General features: G+C 39.5%; 1 protein-coding gene across 48 annotated transcripts in view; it reads right to left on the reverse strand.

Annotated features, from left to right (window-relative positions):
• ARPP21 (cAMP regulated phosphoprotein 21) overlaps positions 1–24,425 on the reverse strand; it is a 200,448-nt gene that overhangs the window by 68,867 nt on the left and 107,156 nt on the right. For 32 of the 48 annotated variants that reach the window (XM_005500016.3, XM_065051898.1, XM_065051892.1 and 29 more), the window contains 3 exons: positions 24,142–24,282; positions 7,963–8,071; positions 6,029–6,130 (listed from right to left, as the gene is read on the reverse strand). In XM_005500016.3, the coding sequence (XP_005500073.2) occupies positions 6,029–6,130; positions 7,963–8,071; positions 24,142–24,282 (352 nt within the window). The remainder of the gene's footprint in view (positions 1–6,028; positions 6,131–7,962; positions 8,072–24,141; positions 24,283–24,425) is intronic. The other 16 variants (XM_065051910.1, XM_065051913.1, XM_065051909.1 and 13 more) reach the window with 2 other exon arrangements.

Below are 24,425 nucleotides of genomic sequence, written 5' to 3' on the forward strand. Positions count from 1 at the left end.
ATAAGAAGAAGGCCATATGTGCAAAATACTGACAATTCAAAGGGGAAAAACATTTTTCCTATATAATATAAGGTTCCACTGGTCTGCCCTACCACCTCAAAATAAGACTGCAGAATAGCACAGAGCTGCAGGTAGGAAGGACAAACAGGAGGAAGGCATGCAGAATTGACAAAGTTCTTCAAAGAGAGAGAAGACACTGCAGTACGTAGAAATACTGTGTGATTTCACATTTTACAGTTGGAGAGGAAACAGTCATGCCCACAATGAGATATGAAATTATGATAATAATCTTTATAATAATATTAACAATAATTGTCTATTGCAAAAAGGTTCTCTGCTGGAAGACTTAGATCCTGAGAAAGGTGAAGGGCTTGGAAGAAATAAATCCTATGGGCAAGTGTGTAATTCTTTTAGCATTGCTTAATTTTGTATGCAGAGAAATGAAGCTGTGCTCAATTTCCCATGAATAATTCTCTCTCTTTGATTTTTCATTTCCCTCCTATTTCATGTTCACTACACGAAGTGCTTCGTAGCTGTCATTGGATTATAACTCCATGAGGTACAGAAGAAAAGACTTGTACTGAATTTAAACAAAAGGCAGGCAAAGGGAGGAGGGCACCGGAGATCATGCCCATTACTTCTATAAAAGCAGGACTCATCAGCTCGAAGAATAATGCAATGCCATCATTAGCTGTGTCAAATTTTAATGGTATTGGATATGCACGGATTTGGGACATTTCTGTTTTGAAAAGGGTGAGCTAATGACCTGCTCAAAGAGTACTAGCCAACACCAGAAGCAACACCCTGCTCATTTCCAATGCTCCAGCAGATGCATGGGCAAGATTCTCCCTTGCCACTGCATCCAGTGCCATCCCATCAACTTACACAAGGAAGGAATTTAGCCCTGAGAAGGCAATGCGTTTTCTCCTTAAAACTGTAACTCACCCACCCAACATGCACATCAGGGAACATCTGACCGTTCCATGGGATTCCCAGGTGAGCTCCCACCCTGCACTCCTACTACACACGCAAGGCTCTAGATTGCATCCGTGGCAAGCGCGTCTCTCCTTAGCGCAAAGCCTTGGAATATCCAGGAGCAAGTCTGCCATTGCCAGGGACCAAACTCCCACCAGCTACAGCAGACACAGGATTTCACCCCAGGCTGAGAGGAGACACAAATTGTTCCACCTAAAACTGCCAGGACCCTTTGTAGAACTAAGACACTGCATCTTCTCTCATATTATGTACCTTACTCAGAATGTTTATTTAACAAATGTGGCTGTACAAACTTCAGCATAACTACCTACAAGCATAGCAAAAACACCCCAGGGGCTTGTACAACCTCAACTTTGGGGTTGTGTCTTCACTTTGAGGTTCATGATAGGCATTTGTGCATTGACTTCACTTCAGTCACATTTCAAAAGCAGTGTTATAGCTATGCTTCCGGGACAAGTGAGTAAAAACCTTTGGTTTGACCAGGGTACTGGTCTGTGTCCCCACAAAGCTGCAAAAGCACATGGGCATGTACCTTATTTTTTCAAGCTTTTAAAGAGACTGGGGCAAATGGAGAGGTCTCCTCCCTTCTCAGTGTCTCAATGGGAACCGCTATCAACTGCATTATAGACTTAAAGACAGGGTCCATACTAACTCCGTTTATTTTCCTGGCTGACGTTGCTGGTGCAGGGCCACACAATCCCTGGAAACTATTTTTGAGTACAGGTGTGCGTCTGAGAGGCAGAGAAGACAGGTTCTTTTTTATTATGTTATTCTTACTGTTAAAAATCAGATGGCTAAGCAGCTCTGGACAGCAATTTAGCTCCTACAAGATCAGCTTAAGTACACAGCACAGCTGCTGTGTAAAACATTCTGAAAACGCTTGGCTCATGTATGCTCAAAGACATGGACAAGAAACCTACAAAAGAAAAAAAGTTACGTAAGATTACCTACAAATTTGCCTCCTCAGAGATCTCTGCGTGCAAGATTTCCATTAGGGTGGCTCTGTATGACTAATTGACATTTATGAAACAAGTATTTCACTCTTTCAATTTCCCAGAACCTTTTTAAGTCTCAACTGGAAAACGTGCATCAGCTCTGCCAGTGCACTAGGTATACTGGGGGTTGCTGTTCTTTTTTTTTAATTACATTAGCCAACATAGATAACTATTAACACGCAGCAATATCCTGCAGTGGATACCATCAGGTAATCATTTTCATGTCAGTTAACAAGACATGATAGATCTCAGGCTTCCAACTAATGCTTATTACTTGATCTGCAGCCACAAACAAAGGCTCTGTACAGCAAAACAGGAGTTTTAGTAGCTACAAGTTTATGGTAGCCAAGATGAGGCATGTCTTTGTTTTGTTGTTACTAATTTCAAACCCTCTTCTTCCTAATCTTTTCCTACTAGAAGGATAAGACAGGCTGAAGCCACCTTTTCAAATATTTCTTTTGTGACTCTCTTTAATCAGTGAGTGATAAAGATCCTCAGTGTTTTCTTAAACAGAGGAATCATGATTTATTTTATCTAAAGGATCTGGCTTCTCAGAAAAATCTCCTTAGTCAAAAATAGCCATTACAATTAACAACAAAAAATACAAAGCATGGTCTATTTCCTTTAATAAGTTTCATGTGTATCATGGGCAAGTCTAGCATTTGTGTAAGTAATAAAACATCTACGTTTTTCAGTGAATACACAATAATTACTAGAGAATACATTTATGAACAATGGATGGTCCTTACATGATCATGCCTCATGAGGTTATACATTGTGTTAACCTTAAAGAATGAAATTTCCTCTATATAATTTGATTGCTAGTCTTTAGAATCAATTTTCTGCATGCTTAGAAGCCAAATGTAGTGTACCATTTACACATACATCTGCGATTCTCTGTTAAATCTACAATTTGAATTAGTGCACAGGAAAAGAACAACATATACTTTTTAAAAATTCTTTTAGATTGTTTGTTGTCTTACTTGGACAATTACTTTTCAACCAGCTAAAAGCAAGCAAAGCAATTCAGACAAGAAACAATTTGTTTGCAAGAGCGAGATACACCAGGTCCTCTGCTCCAGTGCACTTGGTTGTAAAATTCACAAATTGTTGTAAAAATAAGTTTCCAATAAAAATATGTTTCAAAATGGAAGGTTGTAGGCTTTGCAACTAAAAAAACCCCAAACAAACTAACCCTTGAAAATAGCTTTGAGTATAACAGAGGTCATACAGCACTATTTCATGTTAGCAGCCTGAAAAGTGTAATGTGTACTTTTAAGTTCTTATTTCAGTGAGCTGGAACGATCATATTTATTATGTATTTACTTCTTTACCGATCCTTTTATTAAGTTATCACATTAACATGCTTCTTAATCCCTGCCACTTGCTATGACTCTACACATGACAGGAGTCATTAAAACCTCCAGCTCCCCTTGTCAAAATTTATTAAAGCCAACACAGCAGATGGAAAACTTGTCAGAAAGTATAATTTAAACTGACTAATATCAGACTAATCATCATAAGGACTATGATAATGATGGCATTATTCATGAACATATTTATTTTGTTAAAACCTTCCCACTTGGAAATGAAGATATCCGATGTGCTAGAGTGCTGTAAAATCAAAGGAAGGGCAAGCAAACTTTCTATTGGCTGGTATGTGAGGTCCAGGTTAAGATATTTTTCACAGCATTTGAAACGTGCACAGCATTTTCTGCTCCTGTAATCAGACTGCCTTTTCCTCCTAAATTTTGTTCAAAGTTCTGACTCTTGGGCTGATATATATTGAAAGAGTTTTAGGCACCTCAACATGTTTAGGGAGGAGTGCTAGGTGCAACGTGTTCTGGAAGTTCTGTTGACCTTCAGGGCTGCCCTTTGAAAACCTCTCATGCAAGGTCTCTTCATGCATACTCTAACTAAAAGTGAAATATCTATAATCCATTTGCTGTGGTTCATTAGCAAGGCACCAATAAAGGTTTGACTACAGCAGTGTAAACAGTATAGATATAATAAAAATACCACATGATTAATCGCTCCCTGTCTCTTTTTCTACATTTGTAATTTGCAGCATGACAACGCTTAGGTACCTACCTCAGAGAAACCTGGGGAGAACTGGATTAATTAACAATTGCAGAGGGCTTTAAAACTATAAAGTCTTCCATGCAGTAAGTGGCTACCTATAAAAGGAAGCCATTTCTCTCTTTCCTAAAATTGAAAAAAATGACATTGTCCACCACCACAACCACTGTCATCATCCTAAAAACTCCTCATATCTGCTCCACTCAAAAAAGCTCAGCTAAGAATATATTCCTGTTACAATTATTAGTACAGCTTGCTGAAATTCACTGCACTATGATGCTCACTAACACCTGCAATAGCAGGGAGAGAGAGCAAATGAGAGGATACGAGAGAGAGAGGGAGAGATATCTAACATTGCCCATCTTTAAAAACACTCACTCCCAATCAATTTAAAATGCCAGCCACAAACTACGCTGTTACTTAGGCCTTGCCAGTCAGAGATGCTAAACCTGTGGACCACAACAACCTCCTGCTGCAGGCAACTGAAACGCCCACCGCTTGCCTGTCTTTAACAAGTATCTAAAGATAAAAAAAGCAGCGCATTGTGGAGCGAATTTCAACACACTTTTTTCCAGCCTGGCACTTCTAGCTGTTTCTTGTGATAGAAACTGCATGATTCTGCCAACAACTTTCCATATCATATTTTTAAACAACACTGTGCTTCATTCAAAGTCTGCTTCAAAACCCAAAGATTTTTTGGTTTTGTACAAACTCCTTTGTAATAAGCCAGAAACAGAAACTTTCATATAGGAAATGGGTTGCAAAGAGGCTTTTGCAGCCCTTGAGTGACTCAATAACTCTACAGTATATACTGTGACAGTATGTACATCAGACCCACATGCTGAAAGCAAAAGGTAAAACAAAGGGCCTCTACCTGGACTTGAATTGTCTCAGTCAAGAACGAAAAGGTCAGGCTAAAAATATTTATATGTGGCAAGCTACTTATTAAAAAGTAAAGTTACTTTTCACAAATAAGACAACACACACCTTAAAACTACACAATGTATTGTGCTGAAAAAGAATAACTTGGATGTGTCAAGCGCTCTGTAACATATGAACAGCTTTAATTTAAAAGGACACTGCCAAATATGATTTTCAGTAACAGTTTTAATTTGGTTTATTCCTATATTCCTTTAAGTGGAAGAGCTCCCACTGAGATATGAGATAAAACAACAAAATGGTGACTTTTTTTTTCTTTTAGGAACCTGTCATTACAGTATTATAGCAAATTTCTTCCTTTTTCAGGAACACTAAGTATTGCTTACAGATGTTTCAGATTTAAACATTTTCTTTTAGCAATAGAGCAAGTTCTTATTTTTTGGTAAAGGCAGGAATTATAATGCCTGTTTCATATTATTCCTTTCGGAGTAAAATCATCAATAATATGACCACCTCTTTCTGATGGCAGAAATACAGTTCCTTAATTGGCAATTTAAAAAAAATCCATGCAACTCCATGTTTAACCTCTGCCTTTTCTTTGTTCTTAGTGAATTAGTGCCACTCATCCAAAGAAACAAAACCATGAGAAGGCTGTGCAGAAGGACACTTAAAAATTTGATTCAACTTGAAACAAAGTTGAAATAACACAGCTACTTGAAATTATTGAGAGTGTCCATTTAAATCACTGCTCTTTGGTTGGTAAAAGAGAAGGAAAAAAAGAAGGAAACCTAGACCACACCAACATTTAAAGAAAGGGGATGAGCACTCCCTAGACAACATGCTGGGCCTCATCTCTCCTCTGCCCTTCTCCCTACATCTCTCGTCACCTCCTTCTCCAGAAACCAACCTTCTGCACACCTCCTGAGCTGCTCTCGGACCCTCTGTGCCAATCGTCCTTCCCTGTCACCTCCAGCTCCACAGGGCAAGTCCAGCTGCGGTGTTTGTGTTGGAGGGGGGCAAGGCTGTCTAACTACCGGCAAAGGTATGGCACTAAAGAGGCAATTAAAACAACTACTCACATCTTGTGCAAATATTCTCTCCCTCACTCTCTGATACTCCTCTTCTCTCTCTTCAATTGATTTACTTCGTCTGTCATCTCTAAATGGAAGAATTCTGTTTTGCTGAGCAGAAAGAAAACCAGGAGGGTTATATAAGTTGAGCTGTTAAAAACTGCCATTAAGTAACTGTCAGCTGAGAATAATAAATGTTCACTTAGACAAATGAAGCATGAAAACGATAGCTGTCATTGCTGCATGAGGCGTCCTGTGTGGCTGGGCACCCAAGAGTTTCAGGTTATCCAGTTAGATACTACACGTGGGTTCGTAGAGTGACTGGTCAAAACGAGGCTTTCTGCATGGCTTTGGTGGATCCCCTGTCCTAAAATCGGGTGTTCTCAGCCCAAGCCTAAGTGCCATTGCTCTTAACTGCTAAGATTTCTCGACTTCCCTACTGGCTATGTAGGAGGGCAGGCAGCGCTGCACTACCTACGAAATCGAGGAAGAAAAGAGGGAAACTAGGCGGTAAGACCTAAGCTGCAAACCCTAGAAGAAACCCACTACATGGTCTACATGTACCAGGAGGAGAAGTCCCAAATATTTGGCATGACAGTTTTAACCATTTCCACACCATAAAGGAACACTCAGCCTTAGTTTTGCTGGGAAAAGAATGGCCTTTCTGTAAACCACAGTGCAGAAACTGGCTGTGCCATGGGAAGGAGGAGAGAAGAGGACCCCCAGCAAGAAATGCTTCACTGGCCATTGGGTTTCCTTCTCCACCTGCACCCCAGCAGCTGGTGAGCTAGACCATGCTGCCTTCCTTTGGCTGATTCCCAAGCTCATCACACCCTGAAAACGCTTGGGGTTTGCTTTCAAAGCCAACTCAGATGCAGCCTAACTGGCAAGGCTGCTACGTACAACTGAAAGTCAAGGAAAAAAAGGGGATAAAAAGCAAAAAAAAAAAAAAAAGGAAAAATAAGTCCTTTATTGAAAACACAAAGGAGAGTATTAATGAGAGACTCACTGGCAGGTCCTTCCGCAAATATAACCTAAGCAAATAAAGCACATGCTGTCTTCTTACCTGTGAGAACATTCTCATAAAAGTAATTCACATTAGAACCATTTTGGATTTTTTTTGTTAATATATTCCACATACACAGCTTGCACTGGATTGAAACAGCACAACACCCGCTTTTAAAGGCAGCACAAACACATTTCCCTGGCACTCCCCTACTCATTGGGCTCACCTAAGGTAAGCTAGTGTTATGGCACAGGCAACACAGAGGGGTAACGTCTGCCACAGTACATGCACAACAAGCAAGTTACACAGACAGTAAAAGGTGGTGAGGGCACAGGAGGAGGGAGGGAACTAAAAGATGAAATAGATTTTTGGTCAAAACTTAATTTAGGATAGTTTTAAAAAAAAAAAAAAAAAAAAAAATCAGCCTGGCCTCACCATCACATTTGTTCAGGACATTTTTTTTATTATTGTTGTTATTATTATTATTATTATTATTTTTTCCTCTCTCCTTTTTGGGCTACACCAGTTTGTCATTGGTCCATACTGAAATCCAACTCTGAGTAGGTTACAAGGGAAGGGAGAAAGCGGGAGGGAGCGGCACGACTGCCATAGTTAGGCGAAACACTGAGAAATGCGACTGACACATCCTTCCACGCAGCCCAGAGCCGCCGGCATTCCCCCCTCCCGTGGGCATGCAGCAAGTCCTGCGCCAAGCAAACCGCCCATGCAAACCCACACACTGCCACGGCTGAAGCGGCCACGCCGGGGCTCGATGCTACCCACGGTGGGTGGTACGTACGCCAAAGGAGGCGGGGAGGGGGGCAGGAGGGCGGGGGAGGAGGAGAAAGAGAGCAACAACAAAAGAACAACAATAACATCAGTCAGCCCACCTTCAAAAACAGAACAAATTTCAGCAACTCTCGAACCGAGAACCAACCTGATTGTCTTCTTTATCAATACTAGAGTTATCTCGCTTCAAGATAAATCGCTTCTGGGATTCTTCACCTTTTTCATCTTTTAAATGTTCAGAAAACCTTTGCTCTGGTCTGCCAGCAAAGTAAAACATAGCAATAAAAAAATCTTTCTTTTGGTTTTGCTTTGATCTTTGTTTCTCAGTGCTCTTTGTTTTCACAGAGGCATTCAGTGCAAAAGCAGTTAACATTTGTGGTCATGGTGAGATGCTGCCTATAGCTGTCTGAGGCTGCTGTATTGCTGCTAACTGTTATTGCTATAAATAGCTTTTGTTGTTGTTGTTGTTGTGTAGCAAGGAGTGGGAATCCGAAATCTCAGTCACTGAAATATTTAGACACTCCTCACTGTGACTGAAGGACAGGGAAAACAAATTAACATATTCTATGTTAATTTGCTTCCTTTGGTAGCCATGCCCTCCGGCAACATGGCCACCTAGTGAAGCCTTTTTGGTTTTAAAAGTAAGGAAAAACTGATAGAAATCTTGAAAACCAAACCTAAGAGTTTCCTCACTCCTAATAAACAAAATCGGTAATTCGAGGGACTGATGGTGTTTTGCTTGAACAAAATATTATCTCATCACCTTTAAGTCGGGAAGATACTCCATGAAGATCAAAGAACATCAATCAGCTCAAAAATTTAAACCCATCCAGATTTTTATTTATTTATTTTTTTGAACCCAAATCCCAATGGTGAAAAGCTCAACATTTTCAGGTTCTTAAGCTGGAAGGATTCTGTTCCATGCTCTCACCTTGCACGAAAAGCTGCATCTCATGTCACTTCACCTTGCACAAAAAGCAAATTTTAAGAAGCATCTGCTGTCACTGCCAACACCTCACAGCTCTCAGTCTCCAGCCTGCACCACTCCCAGACCTAAACCTGTAATGTTTTAAACCTGTAATGTTTTAAGCCCCACAGATGTTGATAGGGTGACCAATGCCCTGAAGAACCAAGCTTGGGTTCATATACTGCTAAAACCCAACTGGGACTGGCTAATGCACAAGCTGCTTTTTAAAAGCAGTAATACGCTGTGTCATGCCGTGAGGTTTCTATCAAGGAACACAAACCTTACACTCTGTGTTGAAGGACCTGCTAACACCAGTACTGGTAGGAGATGCTCATGTCTAGAGACCTACATAAACAAGACAACAAAGCGTCCGCTGACATCAATGGACCGATTGTGAAGAAATGAAAAGGCAGAATTTACAGAAGTCAGTGACTTTGTAAATAAAAGTCCTCTACAAACTTAAAAATAAAAACCTCTGCTTCATCTTATTTCAGAACGGAAAATTAAACCAGATATGTAAATCAGCCACCATTTTGTTGTTATAGCATTCAGATTTGCAGTTAACTAATTAGCAATGGAATTCAAATCAAAATTCAGCACATATTCATGCCATAATTACAGTCTACTACGGTTCATTGTCAGATGCGCAGGAAACATTTGTAATGAACTGTTAGAAATACAGGAGAGCTGCTTCTTTCTGTATGAATCTGAAGGACTCTAACTTCTGCTCGCAATTTGTGTTTTTATGACAAACCGACAAAACATACCAGCCCAGTTTCCAAAAACTTTGAGAATTCTAGAAGCTTTTGTCCATCATCTGTAGGTGCAAGCAATAACAGATATATGGCGTAACATGTGAAAGTCAGGAGACCCTTGGGATGCCCTACTAGCCTTCTTTTGGGAAAGGCCAAAGGACCGTGGCTCTCTGCATAGTTTTCTAACCTAATGGGTCATTAGTGATGTTTCCTCAAACTGAAAGGCTACACAGCCCCATTAATGGATTGCTAGGTGGGCTGTTCTGCCTTTGCTCCCATTAATGAGCACTGTGCCTGCACAGCCAGATATGAAGATTAATTCCCTCAAATAGTCTGCTTTGACAGGAACAGCTGAGGAATATTACTTTTCTGGTTTTACATGCTAAAGCACAAACAAAATTTCTGCAATTGAATGATCAGTGTAAAATTTATAGTTTTAAACTATCTGCTGAGCATCTAATGAAGTATGTATCAGGCATAACAAATAACTGGATTTTAAAATGCAGAGGAAAATAAAGTAATCAAAAATTAGAGATAAACAAAGCTTGAAAAAGCAATTTGGGAAATTGTCTCCTCCAACTACTAACTTATTTAAACAACAACATGGTTTCCATACTTCATAGCATTATTTTCAGCTTTTAGTCCCATTTTCCCTTCATTTACTATATATAAAACATTTCCACTTGTCAGAAGAGAAGCATTAGATCAAGCCATGAGCCTCAACTAATGATCCCGTATGTGCCTGTTAATAAAATTAATCTACAAGCCCAGTAGGTGATTAATCTCCAGTTATGAAAAGCAGACTCTGCGAATGTGCAGAGCATTATGGAGTGCCGTGGTACCACCACCACAAGAAGATCCTTCTCTCCCAGTTGTCACTGCAACTCTGGGTCACTGTTACCAGTGAGGCTGCAAACAGCATGGCCGTCTCAGTTGATAAGGATGCAAAGCCTGAGGGAAGACTGTCAAGTGAGAAAGGGGGTAGCAGAGCAACAAACACCTTCAGGCATGTCAAGCTGTAGGCCTCCCTCAGACGTTAAAAATCCGAAACGGACATTTAATTGAAAGAAATGTAAACTATTTTAAAGAAGACATCAGAGTTCAGTGATATTTACATGTGCCTGTGTTTTCCTTTTCCTTCAATACTGTTTACCGCGCTTTCTTTTTTAACAGTTATTGAAAAAATGTATTATTAGTAGGATATAGATGGCAAACAATCTTTAAAACCAACAAGTGGAACCAAATGCTCTAATCACTTCAGTAGAGAAAGTGATGGACTCTGGAAAGATTTGGGTCTCGTCCTCTGATGGAAGTCAGTGCAAGTTCCACATTCACAGCTTTGAAGTTCCCTATAACCATAGAATGCATTTGCTAAAAGAAAGCAGACACTTTTTTTGCATTAGCATATGGATTTGCAGATGAATCAACTGCTTGAAAAGGGAAAAATAATATGTAATTTTGAGTAAAATTGCAGTGTACAACCAATGTACTAATACAGTATACAATTATAGTAATACTGCAGATACAGTGGGATTCATCTCATGGGAGTTCTAAATTAATAACAATCACATTTACTTCTCTTCTAAGCTTTTTTAGCCCTGATACTGTCAGTAGTAGAGTCTGCACAATATACCAAATCGTGTTCATGCATGTAAGGGAGTGTATTTATCAAGCTTATTTTCAGTACTGGCATGAATTAAGATCTTACTCAAGTCAAAGCATGGTTTACAATTATTATTTCAAACCCATGTGAAATCAGGAACTTATTCACAATTATCATGCTGGTTACCTAATTTACGCCCTAATATCCTAACCACACCTCACTTTATGTGGTAAAAATTGAATTTCCATAGCCTTTTTGAAGAGAGACAGAGTATTTCTGAAGACCTCATCACTAACTCAAGTACCCTAAGTACTTAGGGATCTTAAGCAAAAAAAACCTAAACAAAACAACTGATAATACCTATCCTATATTGGTGGGTTGACCTTGGCCACACAGTACACCCACATCTACATGCTAACAACTGTGTGCAAGAAAACAGACGTGCAAAGGTAGGCTTAGAAGCAATGCTGCCCACCTGTATGACATTCAGCATTTCATTTAGTCCCCATGTCTGGAAATAGTGGGCCACTTGAGAACCTCAAACTCAAAAAAAAGCTTAAGCAGGAAATACCAATTCCCTTTCAAGCTAATAGGATTTTTGCAATTTGGAGACTGCACTGAGAAAACCAGAAAATAAGACCTGATTATAACTTGAAGTCTCAAAAACCCACACATGAGAAGGGTGAAATCATACAAGCTAAAAAAATGTAAAGTTGGGTGTGTTTGTTTTCTTTTTACTTAATATAACCTTTTGATCATCCAAATTTTTATTGCTTTACAGTATGAGTGGAAGCAAAACACCTGTGCCATAAAAATGCAATTTCGCAAAAACATAATCGCATATGAGTTCACTTAATTCCTAAAAGTTGTCGGATAGTTAAGTCACCTTTCTGGCACCACATTTCATAACAAAACACACAGTGCATTTCCTCCTTCCTTGTAAAGCTTTGGATCAGGTGCTATGGATATTTAAGAGAAACTGGATCTCAGAAGAAGTTAGTGCTGTTTGCTGTGCACCTCCAGGCAGCTCTGCAGTCCCCTTCTCACTCCCAGATCTGCCAGAAAGTCTCGGCCCTTCCAGCAGCCAAGACAGCCTCTCTTCTCCATCCTGCCTCGCAAAGTAGCACCATGTTCTTCAGGTAGGTGCCAGCAGGATTACCTACTACAAGGAACCAACTTCAGTAGGTGTCCTGAAGCACCCAAACCTTTCACCATAAAAAGCTTCATGAAACTTTCTGAGCATCTGCAGACTTCTGCAAAGTCTGCTCCCATCACTCAAAATCTTTGGAAACGTTCTCCTAATCCATTTTCTTCCACAGTGAAAGGAGGGAAAGGACGGATTATGAAATAGCTTTTTGGTGAGATATCAGTTTACTCAATTTACATACACAGAATGTAACAGGCATCATTAAGCTTCCTATCCAGTGTTTTTCCCTGATTTGGGAGCACTTCTGCATACTTCAATGCAGTATCAGGCCCAGACTTGGGGAGAGTGTTCAGGCAAAACCTCATGGCAATACTGCTTTCCCACTTGTAGTGGCTGTGCTCCTTCTCATGCATCATTTCAACTCTTTCACCTTCATTTTCGTGTTGGGAGATCATGACAATGGTAATTTCAAGTCAAGTTTCTTGTTTCTGTGCTTTCACTACGAGGGTGACCAAGCACTGTCACAGGTTGCCTAGAGAGGTGGTAGAAGTCTCCATTCTTGGGATGGTCCTAGGCAAATGGTTCTAGGTAGCCTTGCTTCAGTAGGGAGAGCTGGACAAAGTGACCTTCAGAGGTCCCTTCCAACCTCAACCACAGTGTCATTTTGTGAAACACTGAGTCAGATATATAGTAACAAATCTACAGCAGAACAAAGCTCCATCACTAGCCTCTTATAGATGCTTTTTGTGCCTGCTTTTTCTTTCACAAGTTGGTAATTATCATTTAGCTTTCTCATTTTATCATTACTTAAAAGCCATCTGCAGTTCTTACTTAAGCAAGGGCCAAAAAACCACTTTTCTGGACTCACTCCTTATACGAAGCCTATATTTTGGAAATGGTAAAGCTGAAATAAGCAGCAAAACATTTCTGTGTGTCAGAAACGAAAAAAGAAAAAAGTTAAGATTTTGATAGCAACATCCTTTATAAGGGTTTTTTCCTACTATCATTATGGTGATTTCAATGTGAGCTATTTCCATTTACTTCAGTAGAGTTCCTCTCAATTTATCTCGTTATGACAGAAAACAGAGTTCACTCCTCAGGCACTTTTATTACATGAACCCTTTAAGAAGAATTCCCCATTACATGCTCATTTAATGCTTTTGAGTCCAAGTCAATCATTTTAAGTAGCAATGAAAAAACTCACAAACCCTAAGTTCCTTAACCAGGTATTCACTATTTAATCAAATTACAGATTTTCAAAACATATTGCAGAGTGGTACAAGCTATCAGTATACATGGAATAAGGAAGTCACAGGGCATTTGCTTGTGTCTCCCATGTTTGGAAGCAAACTAATGCAGTTTCATAGACCTCTGTTTGCATGGGAGATAAGAAATGGAATCCTGAGGGAAAAAACCCACACTCATTTAAAATTAAGTTAATTAGCTCTGAAATAGCTGGCTAAGAAACAGGAAACACAGATACCACACCAAAAGGATAAATGGAAAGAGACAAGCATGAGGTTTGAACATTATGGTTCTGAAGACTCTGTCACTATAGTAGCAGAGCACACAAACAGTCTGGGATTGTCAGCGCTGACTTATATACAGCACATAAATCTTTATTACGAGGCATATGCTTCTGACAGCAACGCAGCGCACAGGCTGTTGCAAGATGCCTTTCAAAAGAAGCAACAACCTCACCATGTGTGGAAAAGATGGGTTTGCCAATACAGCACCTGATGTAGTTATAAAGTCTAGCAAGCGCTGTAGTATATCATCTGCAAAAGCCTCACAGGTGATAGTGAAGCAGCTGTCTGAAGGAATGCAATACAGAAAAGTGAGTTCAAAAGTGGAGGTTGCTGCGGTGTGCAAGAGTCTAAACAATGAACTTTGCGTTTGTAATGCAATGTTCGTTCACTGCACATAATGAGGGACAGCGTGTTAATAATCCTCTCCTGAAGGAACGGCAACACGGAGTGGAAGACTAGTAGGGTAATGGGGCTAAGAATGGACAAAACACCACTCCCACATAGCCGCAGGAGTGTCATCTGGCAAACAAAATGAATAACTGACAAAACCATCAGGAGAACAACAGGATGGTGATAGCAGGGGAGAAGCGCTGCTGCCAACAAGGTTCAGAGAAGTTGTGAAGATTTAGGGGCACTGTTATGCAGGTGTTCTGACGGTTTAACGGTATTTTCTTGTTATTTGCACTTGTCTCTAATTAAACTGACTGCTCAGTCCCACATTATTTTGGCCGCTATTTTGAAGGCACGCTGTGACACAGTGTGGTGGCTTTTCTTGCTTTGCTAGTTTGCGAGTATCTACTACATCTGCCCGCAGTGCTTTTTTTGGTTTTATGCTGGAGGCTCTCCTAGGGCTCTGCATTACTGTCATAGCAAAAACTACACAAGCATTACTGTTTCTTTGCTTTAACTTGCAGGCCAAAACTCTATTATCTGCAGTACAAATGAATGTTTTGATCATGGAAGCATGGGAACATATTCTGAGAGTTTGAGAATTCACAGAACTTGGAAGCAAATACTGTCATTGTCAACAGGCCCCAACTTAATGATGAAAGGCAGAATTCCAGCCCTCCAGGTTAAATTATTTTATTAAATTCTCCCAGAACAATGCTTTTCAAGAATGAGGGCCAAGAATTACAGCCTTTAAATGGATTTTGGTTATTTAGGGGCTGATGGATGCTAAAACACAGTTTCAAAAAGTCAGAGTGGAAATTTAAATACAGATAATTGTTAAAAGTACAGTGCAGTTATATTATCACAACTGACTACTTAAAACCACTCAAGATGGCATTTCAAGTATTTGAAGGTAAATGCCTCATTAACAGATTGCTGCTTTTATAGTATGAGTCACTAAAACCTTCTGTTATGATGATAAAAGCACACTGAAAGCCAAAGAAAAAAAAAATCAACCCTGTACAAGACAATTCCTTCAAGATGCTGCCTACTCTGCAGCACAGAGTTGGGGAAAAGCCCTCAAATACCAAATGCTACACTTTACCTGGTTGAAGATTTTATATTCTTTAATATTTTTCTCAGAGCAGTATCTGGATTCTAAACATGTTCTGTGTTCATTACTAAACAACAAGGATGTGAAAAGTCACAAGTTATTTTGATTCATGGCATTCAACCGTTCTAATTAGGGTTGCAGATAACTCTGGCAGGACTGAAAGGAAGAGCTGGTAATGCTACATGGAAGCTATGCCCCCCTGGGTTTTTTGTTGAGAAAGAAGGAGGTTAATTCTGTCGCTCTCACCCACCCCTTCAAGATGCTCAGTCCCAGTACCCCAGCAGCACAATTTTAGTGGGGCTGGCACCAGTAGCATTTCTCATTAAGAAAATGAGAGCGAAGCTGAAGGATGCAAGATGGATAGAGTAAATGTACAATCTCTTCCATGCCAAGTCACTCTGTGTGTGGACCACACAGAGGGCCAGATACTGAAGGCTTTCGGAATATATGGTATGTAAAGAACCTGACCTAATGTTGAGGTATCATAGCACATCTCACGATGTTCACAGGCCTTCCCAAAGCTTAATTCCAGAAAGTCATCCTGTTTAAGTCTATGGACGCAAAACCATAATACATCCTGTCTCCCTGAGAGTCCAGCTGAGTACAGGCTTCAATATTTGGCCCAGTATTTTGGAGCCAGAACATAGGAACCTAGTTCTAAACTTACAGGAGGTGCTGGCAGGCCAAGGGCAGCTCTTCTGCTACATGGGGCTGAAGTGCAAAGCCTTCTCTCAGTCCCGAGGGACCTCCTTCTCCCACTCTCCTGGACTGGATTTAGTTCTTGATTTTCAGGGTGTCTATCAAGACTTAACAACTTGCACAGAGCCAATTTATTTCCAGCTAGTAAAGGCTTGAAAGTGGTAGCATAGTTTATTACAGAATTCATGAATATTTGATTTTAAGGATGTGGCATACTCTGTAAGTGGCTGAAAATTACAGTGTTGCATAACTGATATGATCTATTTAAAATTACGTTTTTCTATCTTGGAAGTTCAAAAATTAACAAGGGAGAGAGAGAGAAAAAGGAAGCAAATTCAAGATTTGAAGAGTACCAAGGAAGGCAAGATACCTCCCCAAAAGCCAACCAGCTAATAAAGAAACTGTTAGTCCTCTTAAAATGGCCCACACATACTAATCAATACCGTAGCAAATTCTTGTGCTTACTTCTGCTTCAGGCCATGGACATTTTACTTGTCTCCAGCAGGAAAACTCGTGGATCAGGATTCATCCACTGAACAATCACTGGTCTGAAGAAGTGTCTGTTTTTAATAACTTGCCAGAGGCTACCTTGGCAACAGCAAGCAGCAACAACTGACTTTGCTTATAAAGAAAAAGATTTCTCAAAAGTCACGGTAGTATTTTCATTTCTAGACATCATGCCACATTAAAGACGAGGAAGGCAACAGAACAGTAAAAGGCAATTACTAAAACCAATTTGGACCACCTCGAAAACTCACTTGCTCATCTGTCAGCACATCATTTTTGAAATGCCCAGATTTAAAGACATTATTTCACCTATTACTGACGTAAAGTTACCTCTGAGGAAAGTACAGTTGCCATTTCAGGTTCCAGATCTGCTTCTAGTGATTTGAAAGCATAAATGACCAAACAGTAGCTTGAATAACAGGCACTTTCCTGCTACAGCTCTTTTCTTGGGTAACCTCCCATCTCCCCACAGAGAGCAGGTGATGATAACCTTCTAGGTTTATCAAAACTTATATTATTAAGTGCTGTGATTTTAAGGATTTTTAAAAAATAGAAAAAGAGAAATACCATAGATGTCTTCTGATTAATGCTTAACTGATATTTCGTTACAGTATAGAACAGTAGTAAAGTACATGTCCACCTTAATTATACATAATTTAGTTCTGATAAATTACATTAGATGAAAATTTAATATTGGAGCTATTAGAATTGGTTCATTAACCCTAACATCTCATTTACAGACTAAGTCATTTCCACGGGTCCAGTATATGGCTTACACTGATCAAAGCAAGAATGAAGCCAATATTTCAGGCTCAAATTCAGCTCAACTTCAAGTATACAAAGTTGTTGTTGTTTTTTTTTTTTTTTTTTCTTTCTTTTGTGTCTTTCATGTGAAACAGACATGTGAGTAAAACAACAGAAAGCTTGCTCAGAAAAAAAAAGGCTGTCCTAGTTTAAGTATCATCAAAGTCAACAAACATTAAAAAAAGACAACGACTAGGAGAAAAAAGCTCAGTCTCTTCCAGTTGAGCATCAAGCAGTCAAATTATGAATATGCACAACCTCACATAATGCATTTAGTGGAACAGGGGCAACTTTATGTCTGAAACAAGTGTCTGTAGCATAACATTAAGATATTGCTAAAATTCCTATCAGTAATGCACATCCTGAATTACTTCGCCAATCACCATGCAAATGGATAAAAGAAAGTCAATTCCTCCACATCAGGTGGCTTTCTTCTGCGTCAAAAAGCCGAGGCAATGCAGTGCATGAGGAGATGCAGGCCACTGCTGGAGGCAGACATTTCCTGAACCTCCACGTGAAATGTCTAATTGCCCTTAACGCTTTCCTGAAGCATTTTTTTGGGAAGTTCCCCATTCCCTCTCGGATACGGAAGGCTCCCCCTGCTCGGCACACAGGGATGTACCGCCCAGCGCTGGGCTGCAGCTCTGGCCGCACCAGGAAAGGCCAGGAAGGAGCTAAAGGCTAAAACCGAAGCATCACAACAATGACTAGGGGGACACTGGCCTCTTGAATCCTGGACACGATTACTGTTGCACCAAAACAAGGGGGTTTTTTTGAATCATGTTCCTAATTTAATCCCAGATTGAAATGAACAGGGGTCCTTTTGTATTAAAAAAAAAAAATTAAATCCATGAAAACCAATATAATTTCTTCTTCAAAGCTACGTTACTATGTAGATACATAAGCTCATAGTTATTTTTATACATAATTGCTTTACTATGTTCTTAGTGAATTCTTAGTTGCATAATGTATTAATTTATCTTAAACTGGAACAAAATGTCTCAGACAACAAGTGTTACTTCTCAGTTATTTATTTCTTTTCCATTTTAGTTGCATAGGATTATTGCCCTTATATTTCTTTATATATTTGTAACATGACACTGCTATCCTGACCGGGCAATAGCAATTGTAAACCAGATGGAAAGTTTCTTCTTATTCCTTTTAGTCAAGGAACAACTATTCTGTAGTGGAGATGGGAAAGAGGTAAGAACAACAGGAAACAGGAATGGGCTCCATAGTCTCTTGAACAAAAAAAAAAAAAGGCAAGACTCCAAGGAAAAAACAAAACAAAACAAAACTCTCACAGAAATAATGGTGTTCACATCTGTTTTCCTCCATCATATGGCTCATAAAAGTGACTCTACACTCATGAGATCATTACCCTGTGTACATATATGAAAATCAAGGAATGCGTAAGGTGCTTAAATGCAGATACCATACATCAAACTATTTGCTGCATAACTAACTATTCCATAGTACAATGCGGCAGGGGGGAGGTGTGTGTGTGTGGGGAGGGCGCATGGGAAACCAAAACTGTGCTTCAAACTCTGGCAAACATTGAATTGCTTTGATTGAGATTTTCCAAAAAATAAGATAAATGTGTTCAGGTACACAGTTGTTACTACTACCACATCGCTAACTAAAAAAGAGTTGTTTCCAATTGCATGTGGAAAATGTCCCATTTTTCCCATCCTCAAATAACTGCATAAAGCAATTAAAGTCATTTACACTGAATACATTATTCAGCCAACAGGAAAGGCATACCTTTTTGAAAGCTTCAAAAGTACTTGGCATCTCAAGGAAGTGCTCTTGGCACTTCAGCCTACAGAAAAAAAACCCTATAAACTACTCCTCATTGAAACTGCCAATGTTCGGTGAATGCTATTTTAAAGACATGTCTGTAGGATGCTGTACCAAAATTCAGATTCTTAAGATAGTGAAATTGGCACACCACACCTCTACTAGCATAGAAGTTAACTACAACGAGATCACTCAGTATATACACAACAGAAACCTAATGAGAACTTTTCTTCTCTGTTTGTGATTCAAAACTCTCTTACACAGAGGTGACAGAATAGCACAGATTGTATGACATAACTATGAAGGTCTTGTAGGTTATTCAACATACATACTATACATGATGTCTCCTCCTGCTGATACAATTCAGTCCCTGATTATAAGGAACTCCTGTAACACACAGAACATCTCAATATTGCCCAAGGTTTTTGACGCATCTCAAAGGCACTAAAAACCTTCCAGCTGGGCCAGTAATACATTAACATTTACATATTAACAGAGTAAGAAGAAAAGTAAATATTACAAGAACCATAACTCATGATGCTCTTGAAAAAAATATTAGTCATAACTGAATATATGAGTATTAGTATGAAGTTCATAATAGATATGTTACACCCTCAGAATGTATGAAAATGTCTAAATACAACCTTATATATTCTAAGCACTCTACCTTCTCAATTCTGATGAGCCCTGCCACTCACACTTATATAAAAATGTACATGAATGCTTGTGTGGGTTGTAGTACAGACATACTTTTCACATGGGTGATGATCTCAACCAAATGAAAACCCTTTTCATTTACCAAGCACATCAAACACACTTCCCCTACATTTCTCCCACCTATCTGCAGATAATCAAATGAATGAATCTGACTGAATTGATAATAAGAGCCAATGTGCAAAAAGCTCGGAAGTACTTCCAGATGTTTGATAAAAACTATGAAGAATAGAAGGCGGTACATAAACTTTTCTTTCTTTCTCCAGCTTGGGATGCCCTAACATATTGCCTCAATTCCAAATTTCTGTTTATATCATATTTCACTGTCTTAAGTTCCCTATACATTTCAATATATCTTTAGATAGATGACAGGCAGACACAGATGACAGACAAATATACACCACAATGGTGACACAAGAGCAGTTCCATACTGAACAAAGTACACTTCCCTTTTTAAGTAGTATTTGAACTCTTTGACTACAAAAACAAAACAACAACAAAAACCCCTCCTTCATTTCCTGATTTATTTTTCTCATATACACTGCTGAGAACAAGATTTTTAAAAGTTGGACAATTTAGTTAGGCAGGACTTTGTAAGATATGAGACCATGAAAAATTATATTTATTCTCCTTTTTTAACCTAGTCTTAATTTCAAAAAATATGTGGAAAAATAATTTGTTTTTAAAATCCAGTGTTCTGTAATGAGGGCTAGAATGGAGACAACTTTATGAAGGTTAAAAAACACTTGGGTAGATGAGGTCACTTCTCTGTGGTTCAAAATTTCATTTCATTTCATAAAAAAAGCTTCAAAACCGGAATGACTTGTTCACATTCCAATAAAATTAAAAACAAGAAAAAAAGGCACCTTAGATTAAGCTCCTCATCAGAAATAGTCTGCATAATTGTTATTGTGGTCTGACTATAGTTTTAAGAGAGACTTCACCAAGAGTTTACTAAAGCTCCAGGACGGCAATCCCAGAGATATTAGACTCAGAGTGCATTTTTACCATCGTCTTTCCCTCTCTATAAAGCAGCATTGTTGGCCAGACAAGCCACAGCCCTCCTTCCACCTGTAACCTCTTCAATAAGCACTTTCTCAAATTCCAAGCCCTCAAAAAGCAGGTATTTTTTTAAAGGCACAGCTGCACAGAAGGAAACAGATGTTGCCCTAAGATGGCGAACTGATGAAAGAAATTAAATGTCCCCACCCACTCCTTTCATATCCTAGTCCCCCGTTTGACAGACCCTACTCCATACTTCACCACCTCTAAGGTAGCGTTGTCACAGCATCTCTACAAGTAGCACTGTTACCACATTTTCCGCACCAGCCCATTCATCTCAAAGCCATTAACTCCCCTGACAATTGTGCCTCCAAGCACCTGTGGGCAGCCAGAATGAGAGATCTCTGCTGAACAGGACAAATGCACCTCACTGCCTGGAGCCAGGGAACAACTCATTATCTGCAAGTGTGCGCAGAGATGTGACACAAACCTTCACTCAGCCAGAGAAAGAAGCCACACAGTGCTTATTCAAAGCCCACCTGGTGACTCCGCAAAGTCATATGCTCTTCCTAAACATGCACACACACACACACAAGTCACAGCCAGTGCTGAATTTATGAATTCTTGAGTATGCAAGACTATTCTTCTCTCTCCACAGTATGCAGCTAAAGTACTTTGGAAACCATATGCCATGAAGAGATAATTTACTGTCAAAATGCGAAACTTCAGAATATCCGCCTACGATGCCTCTCCATAAATTCGCATAAAACTATCAAGGCTCAGGCTTACAGCATAACCACGTTGAACAGTGTTTCAGCTGCTCTCTAGATTCTCCAGTATTCTGGATACTGCCCAAGTAGTAATTAATAGAGTCAACACACTCCCAGTACTTGGTGTTGATTCTGAACCACACAAAATTGTCTCCTCTGAGAGTACTGAAATGCGGAACACATGAAATCACATTAGATGCTTTCAGATGTGGAACTTACACAATATTTGCTGTGGATAATAAAATCTCATCAGCCCTTATTCAAGCTGGATAATAACAACCTATTTTCTGTCAGAGCCAGAGCCATTTAAAAAAAAAACAAAAAACTAAAAAACAACAACCACAAACCATGCCATCTCCTCCAGTTATGAAAAGAAAGAGCTACTTCTCAAAGATTTATTTTGCAGCAGTATCAAAATAAAGTAAACAACACACTGGCAGCACCATGATGCAATACAAGCTTCATATAATCCAGTTACCTACCACCAAATCACTGCAGAAGGGAAAAAAATCTGCAGCTTGTGTGGTGCTTACAGAACAGCTGTACTCAGTCAACAGTGGGGCAAAGCCCTGTTTTTATTTCTAGAAGATCTACAGAGAAACGTTGTCAGAACTCAGTTGTCTGGCTCCATGCCTCACCTCCAGCTTGCAAGACCACAAGTGAAAGGGTCATTCGATCCATTGTACCCCTGCAGCATCCTGCCCGCTGAGTTTGCCCACACGGTTGCCAGTTCATGCCTGGTACCACACAAGAAGCCACAGCTTCACCAGAGCACTCAGATGAAGTTTTGACTGCTGAAGAAGACTTCAGTGTCCTCTCCAGAACTGTCGTGCAAGCATTTCCAACAGTGCTTCCAGTGCTACACATCTCTGTGATGCATAGACACAACTGAGCAAGGTGTTATCAGATATTAATGTGATATTATCTCATTATCAAGTCAACCAGGAGAAAGCAATGCTGTGAGGAAAGATCTGTAGCAGTTGATGCACCACAGAGGTGACACAGATGGGAACAGAAAACAGAGAACTGTAAAGATCAAGGACTGCCTAAAAAGTATTTAAATACGATTGACTGTCTTTTGTTTAAGAGGAGACTATTTTTTTTCAATCATTTACAGCTCAAAAATGAACACTGGTTTGCTGCATACCCAGCTTTTTCTTATTCATACCCAAACATGGTCCTTGCACAGGGGCAGGTATGACCAGAACCTGAGGCTAAGCCTTAGCAGCCTCAGTATTAATTTTAACTATTGAGCTACTGTAGTTTTCTAGACTTCTGACAATTAGACTGTCAGTGCATGCTTTCTTCAAACCTTTAAAAATTAATGTCCGAGTGTTATTTTACAAATGTCTGAGTATCTCAGGGATAGCCCATGAAAAGGATCTAAAATAATTTGTCCATGATCTTAAATTTACGTCACACACACAGAGAATTGTCAGGGCTCCATGAAACAACAAACATCAATGTGTTTGGCTCAGGTTTTGATCTTGCAGGTAGTTCCTCTAGCTTTCTAAAGAAGATAATAACATTAAAAAAGAAAAAGACCCTTTGCAACTGCATCTAAGTAAGTCACCTAACTGCTGGATATGCAAATGAAATAATTGTTTTTACTTCTCACACTAATTGAATACAGGAAGTACTCAATTTTCAAATGTGGCTTTCCTGTTCCAATACCAGATACCAAAACTTCATTACCCAGTTGTAATTACTTCCCCTTCATTATGTAGCTGATAGGTAAAGAGGGAGAGGAAGGCTATGGTTCCATAACAGTTAATACACACGTGGCACTCAACAGAACAACTGATGTTGATCAGGCAAGGACACATGACTGTATCTTTGCTGAATTAGCCAGGGAACTTGATATCAAGCTTTTGCTAGATTTATACAGGTTCACAGAGGAGAGGATAGAGCATGCCAGCATAAGTTTAACCTGCCAAGAATTTTGCAATGCATTTGAACCATCAGAAGGAATTTATATCCCACAAAAACTCTGTGGTCAAATGATGAGATTTGAAGAGAAAATAAAGTGGAACCAGGAGATGAAAAGAGGAGGAAAAGGGAATGAATGGTGGCAGGGGGTGGAGGGGAACTAAATCCTAAATAACCAGGTTGGGCAGAAAATGCCTTCTGAAGCAGGGAGAGCCAGAAAAAGGGAAGAGACAATCTTCCAAATACGTTGTTGGGGTTATTTAGGAGTACAGCCACATGGTATCAGGTGACATATAAAGCAATGAGCCCATTTCCGTAGCAAAGTGGTGGCATCAAGGATTCAGGGAAAGAAACATTCCAACATACTGTGTTAAGTTTCTTGAAAGAGACAAATTGGGTTGATTTCTCCTTGTGCATCTTCATATCCCTTAAATAACCTCACAATGCTAGCCCTGTCCTTCCCTCCCACCCCAGAAAGGGATAAACAACACCCACTCTTGCTAACAAAAAGAAAAAAGGAATTACGCCACACAGTTATGGTACAAACCAGCTCTTGTGAAAGGGAGCAAGGGAAAACACAGCAGTGTTGCTACTTACATTCTTGTATTGCTGGTCTTGTTGATAATTACAGATTTTCCAGTCTGATCCACATTGTGATCCATTCCAAAGTAAGCTGCCACTCTGTGCACTAACATCCTCTGATAGGATGACATCTGAGGGAACTTTTTATAGTGATTACTGGAAAAAAGAAAACAAGTCACACTGATAATTACATTGCCCTCTGAGCTATAATTAAATGAAAATAGCAATACATTTGATAATTCAGTGGACAGAAATCTAACTGAAAACTTCTCCTTCATGCATTCACATATAAATGTCTG

The sequence above is a fragment of the Columba livia genome, chromosome 2 (genome assembly GCF_036013475.1).
Source record: "Columba livia isolate bColLiv1 breed racing homer chromosome 2, bColLiv1.pat.W.v2, whole genome shotgun sequence".
Taxonomy (NCBI): Eukaryota; Metazoa; Chordata; class Aves; order Columbiformes; family Columbidae; genus Columba; species Columba livia.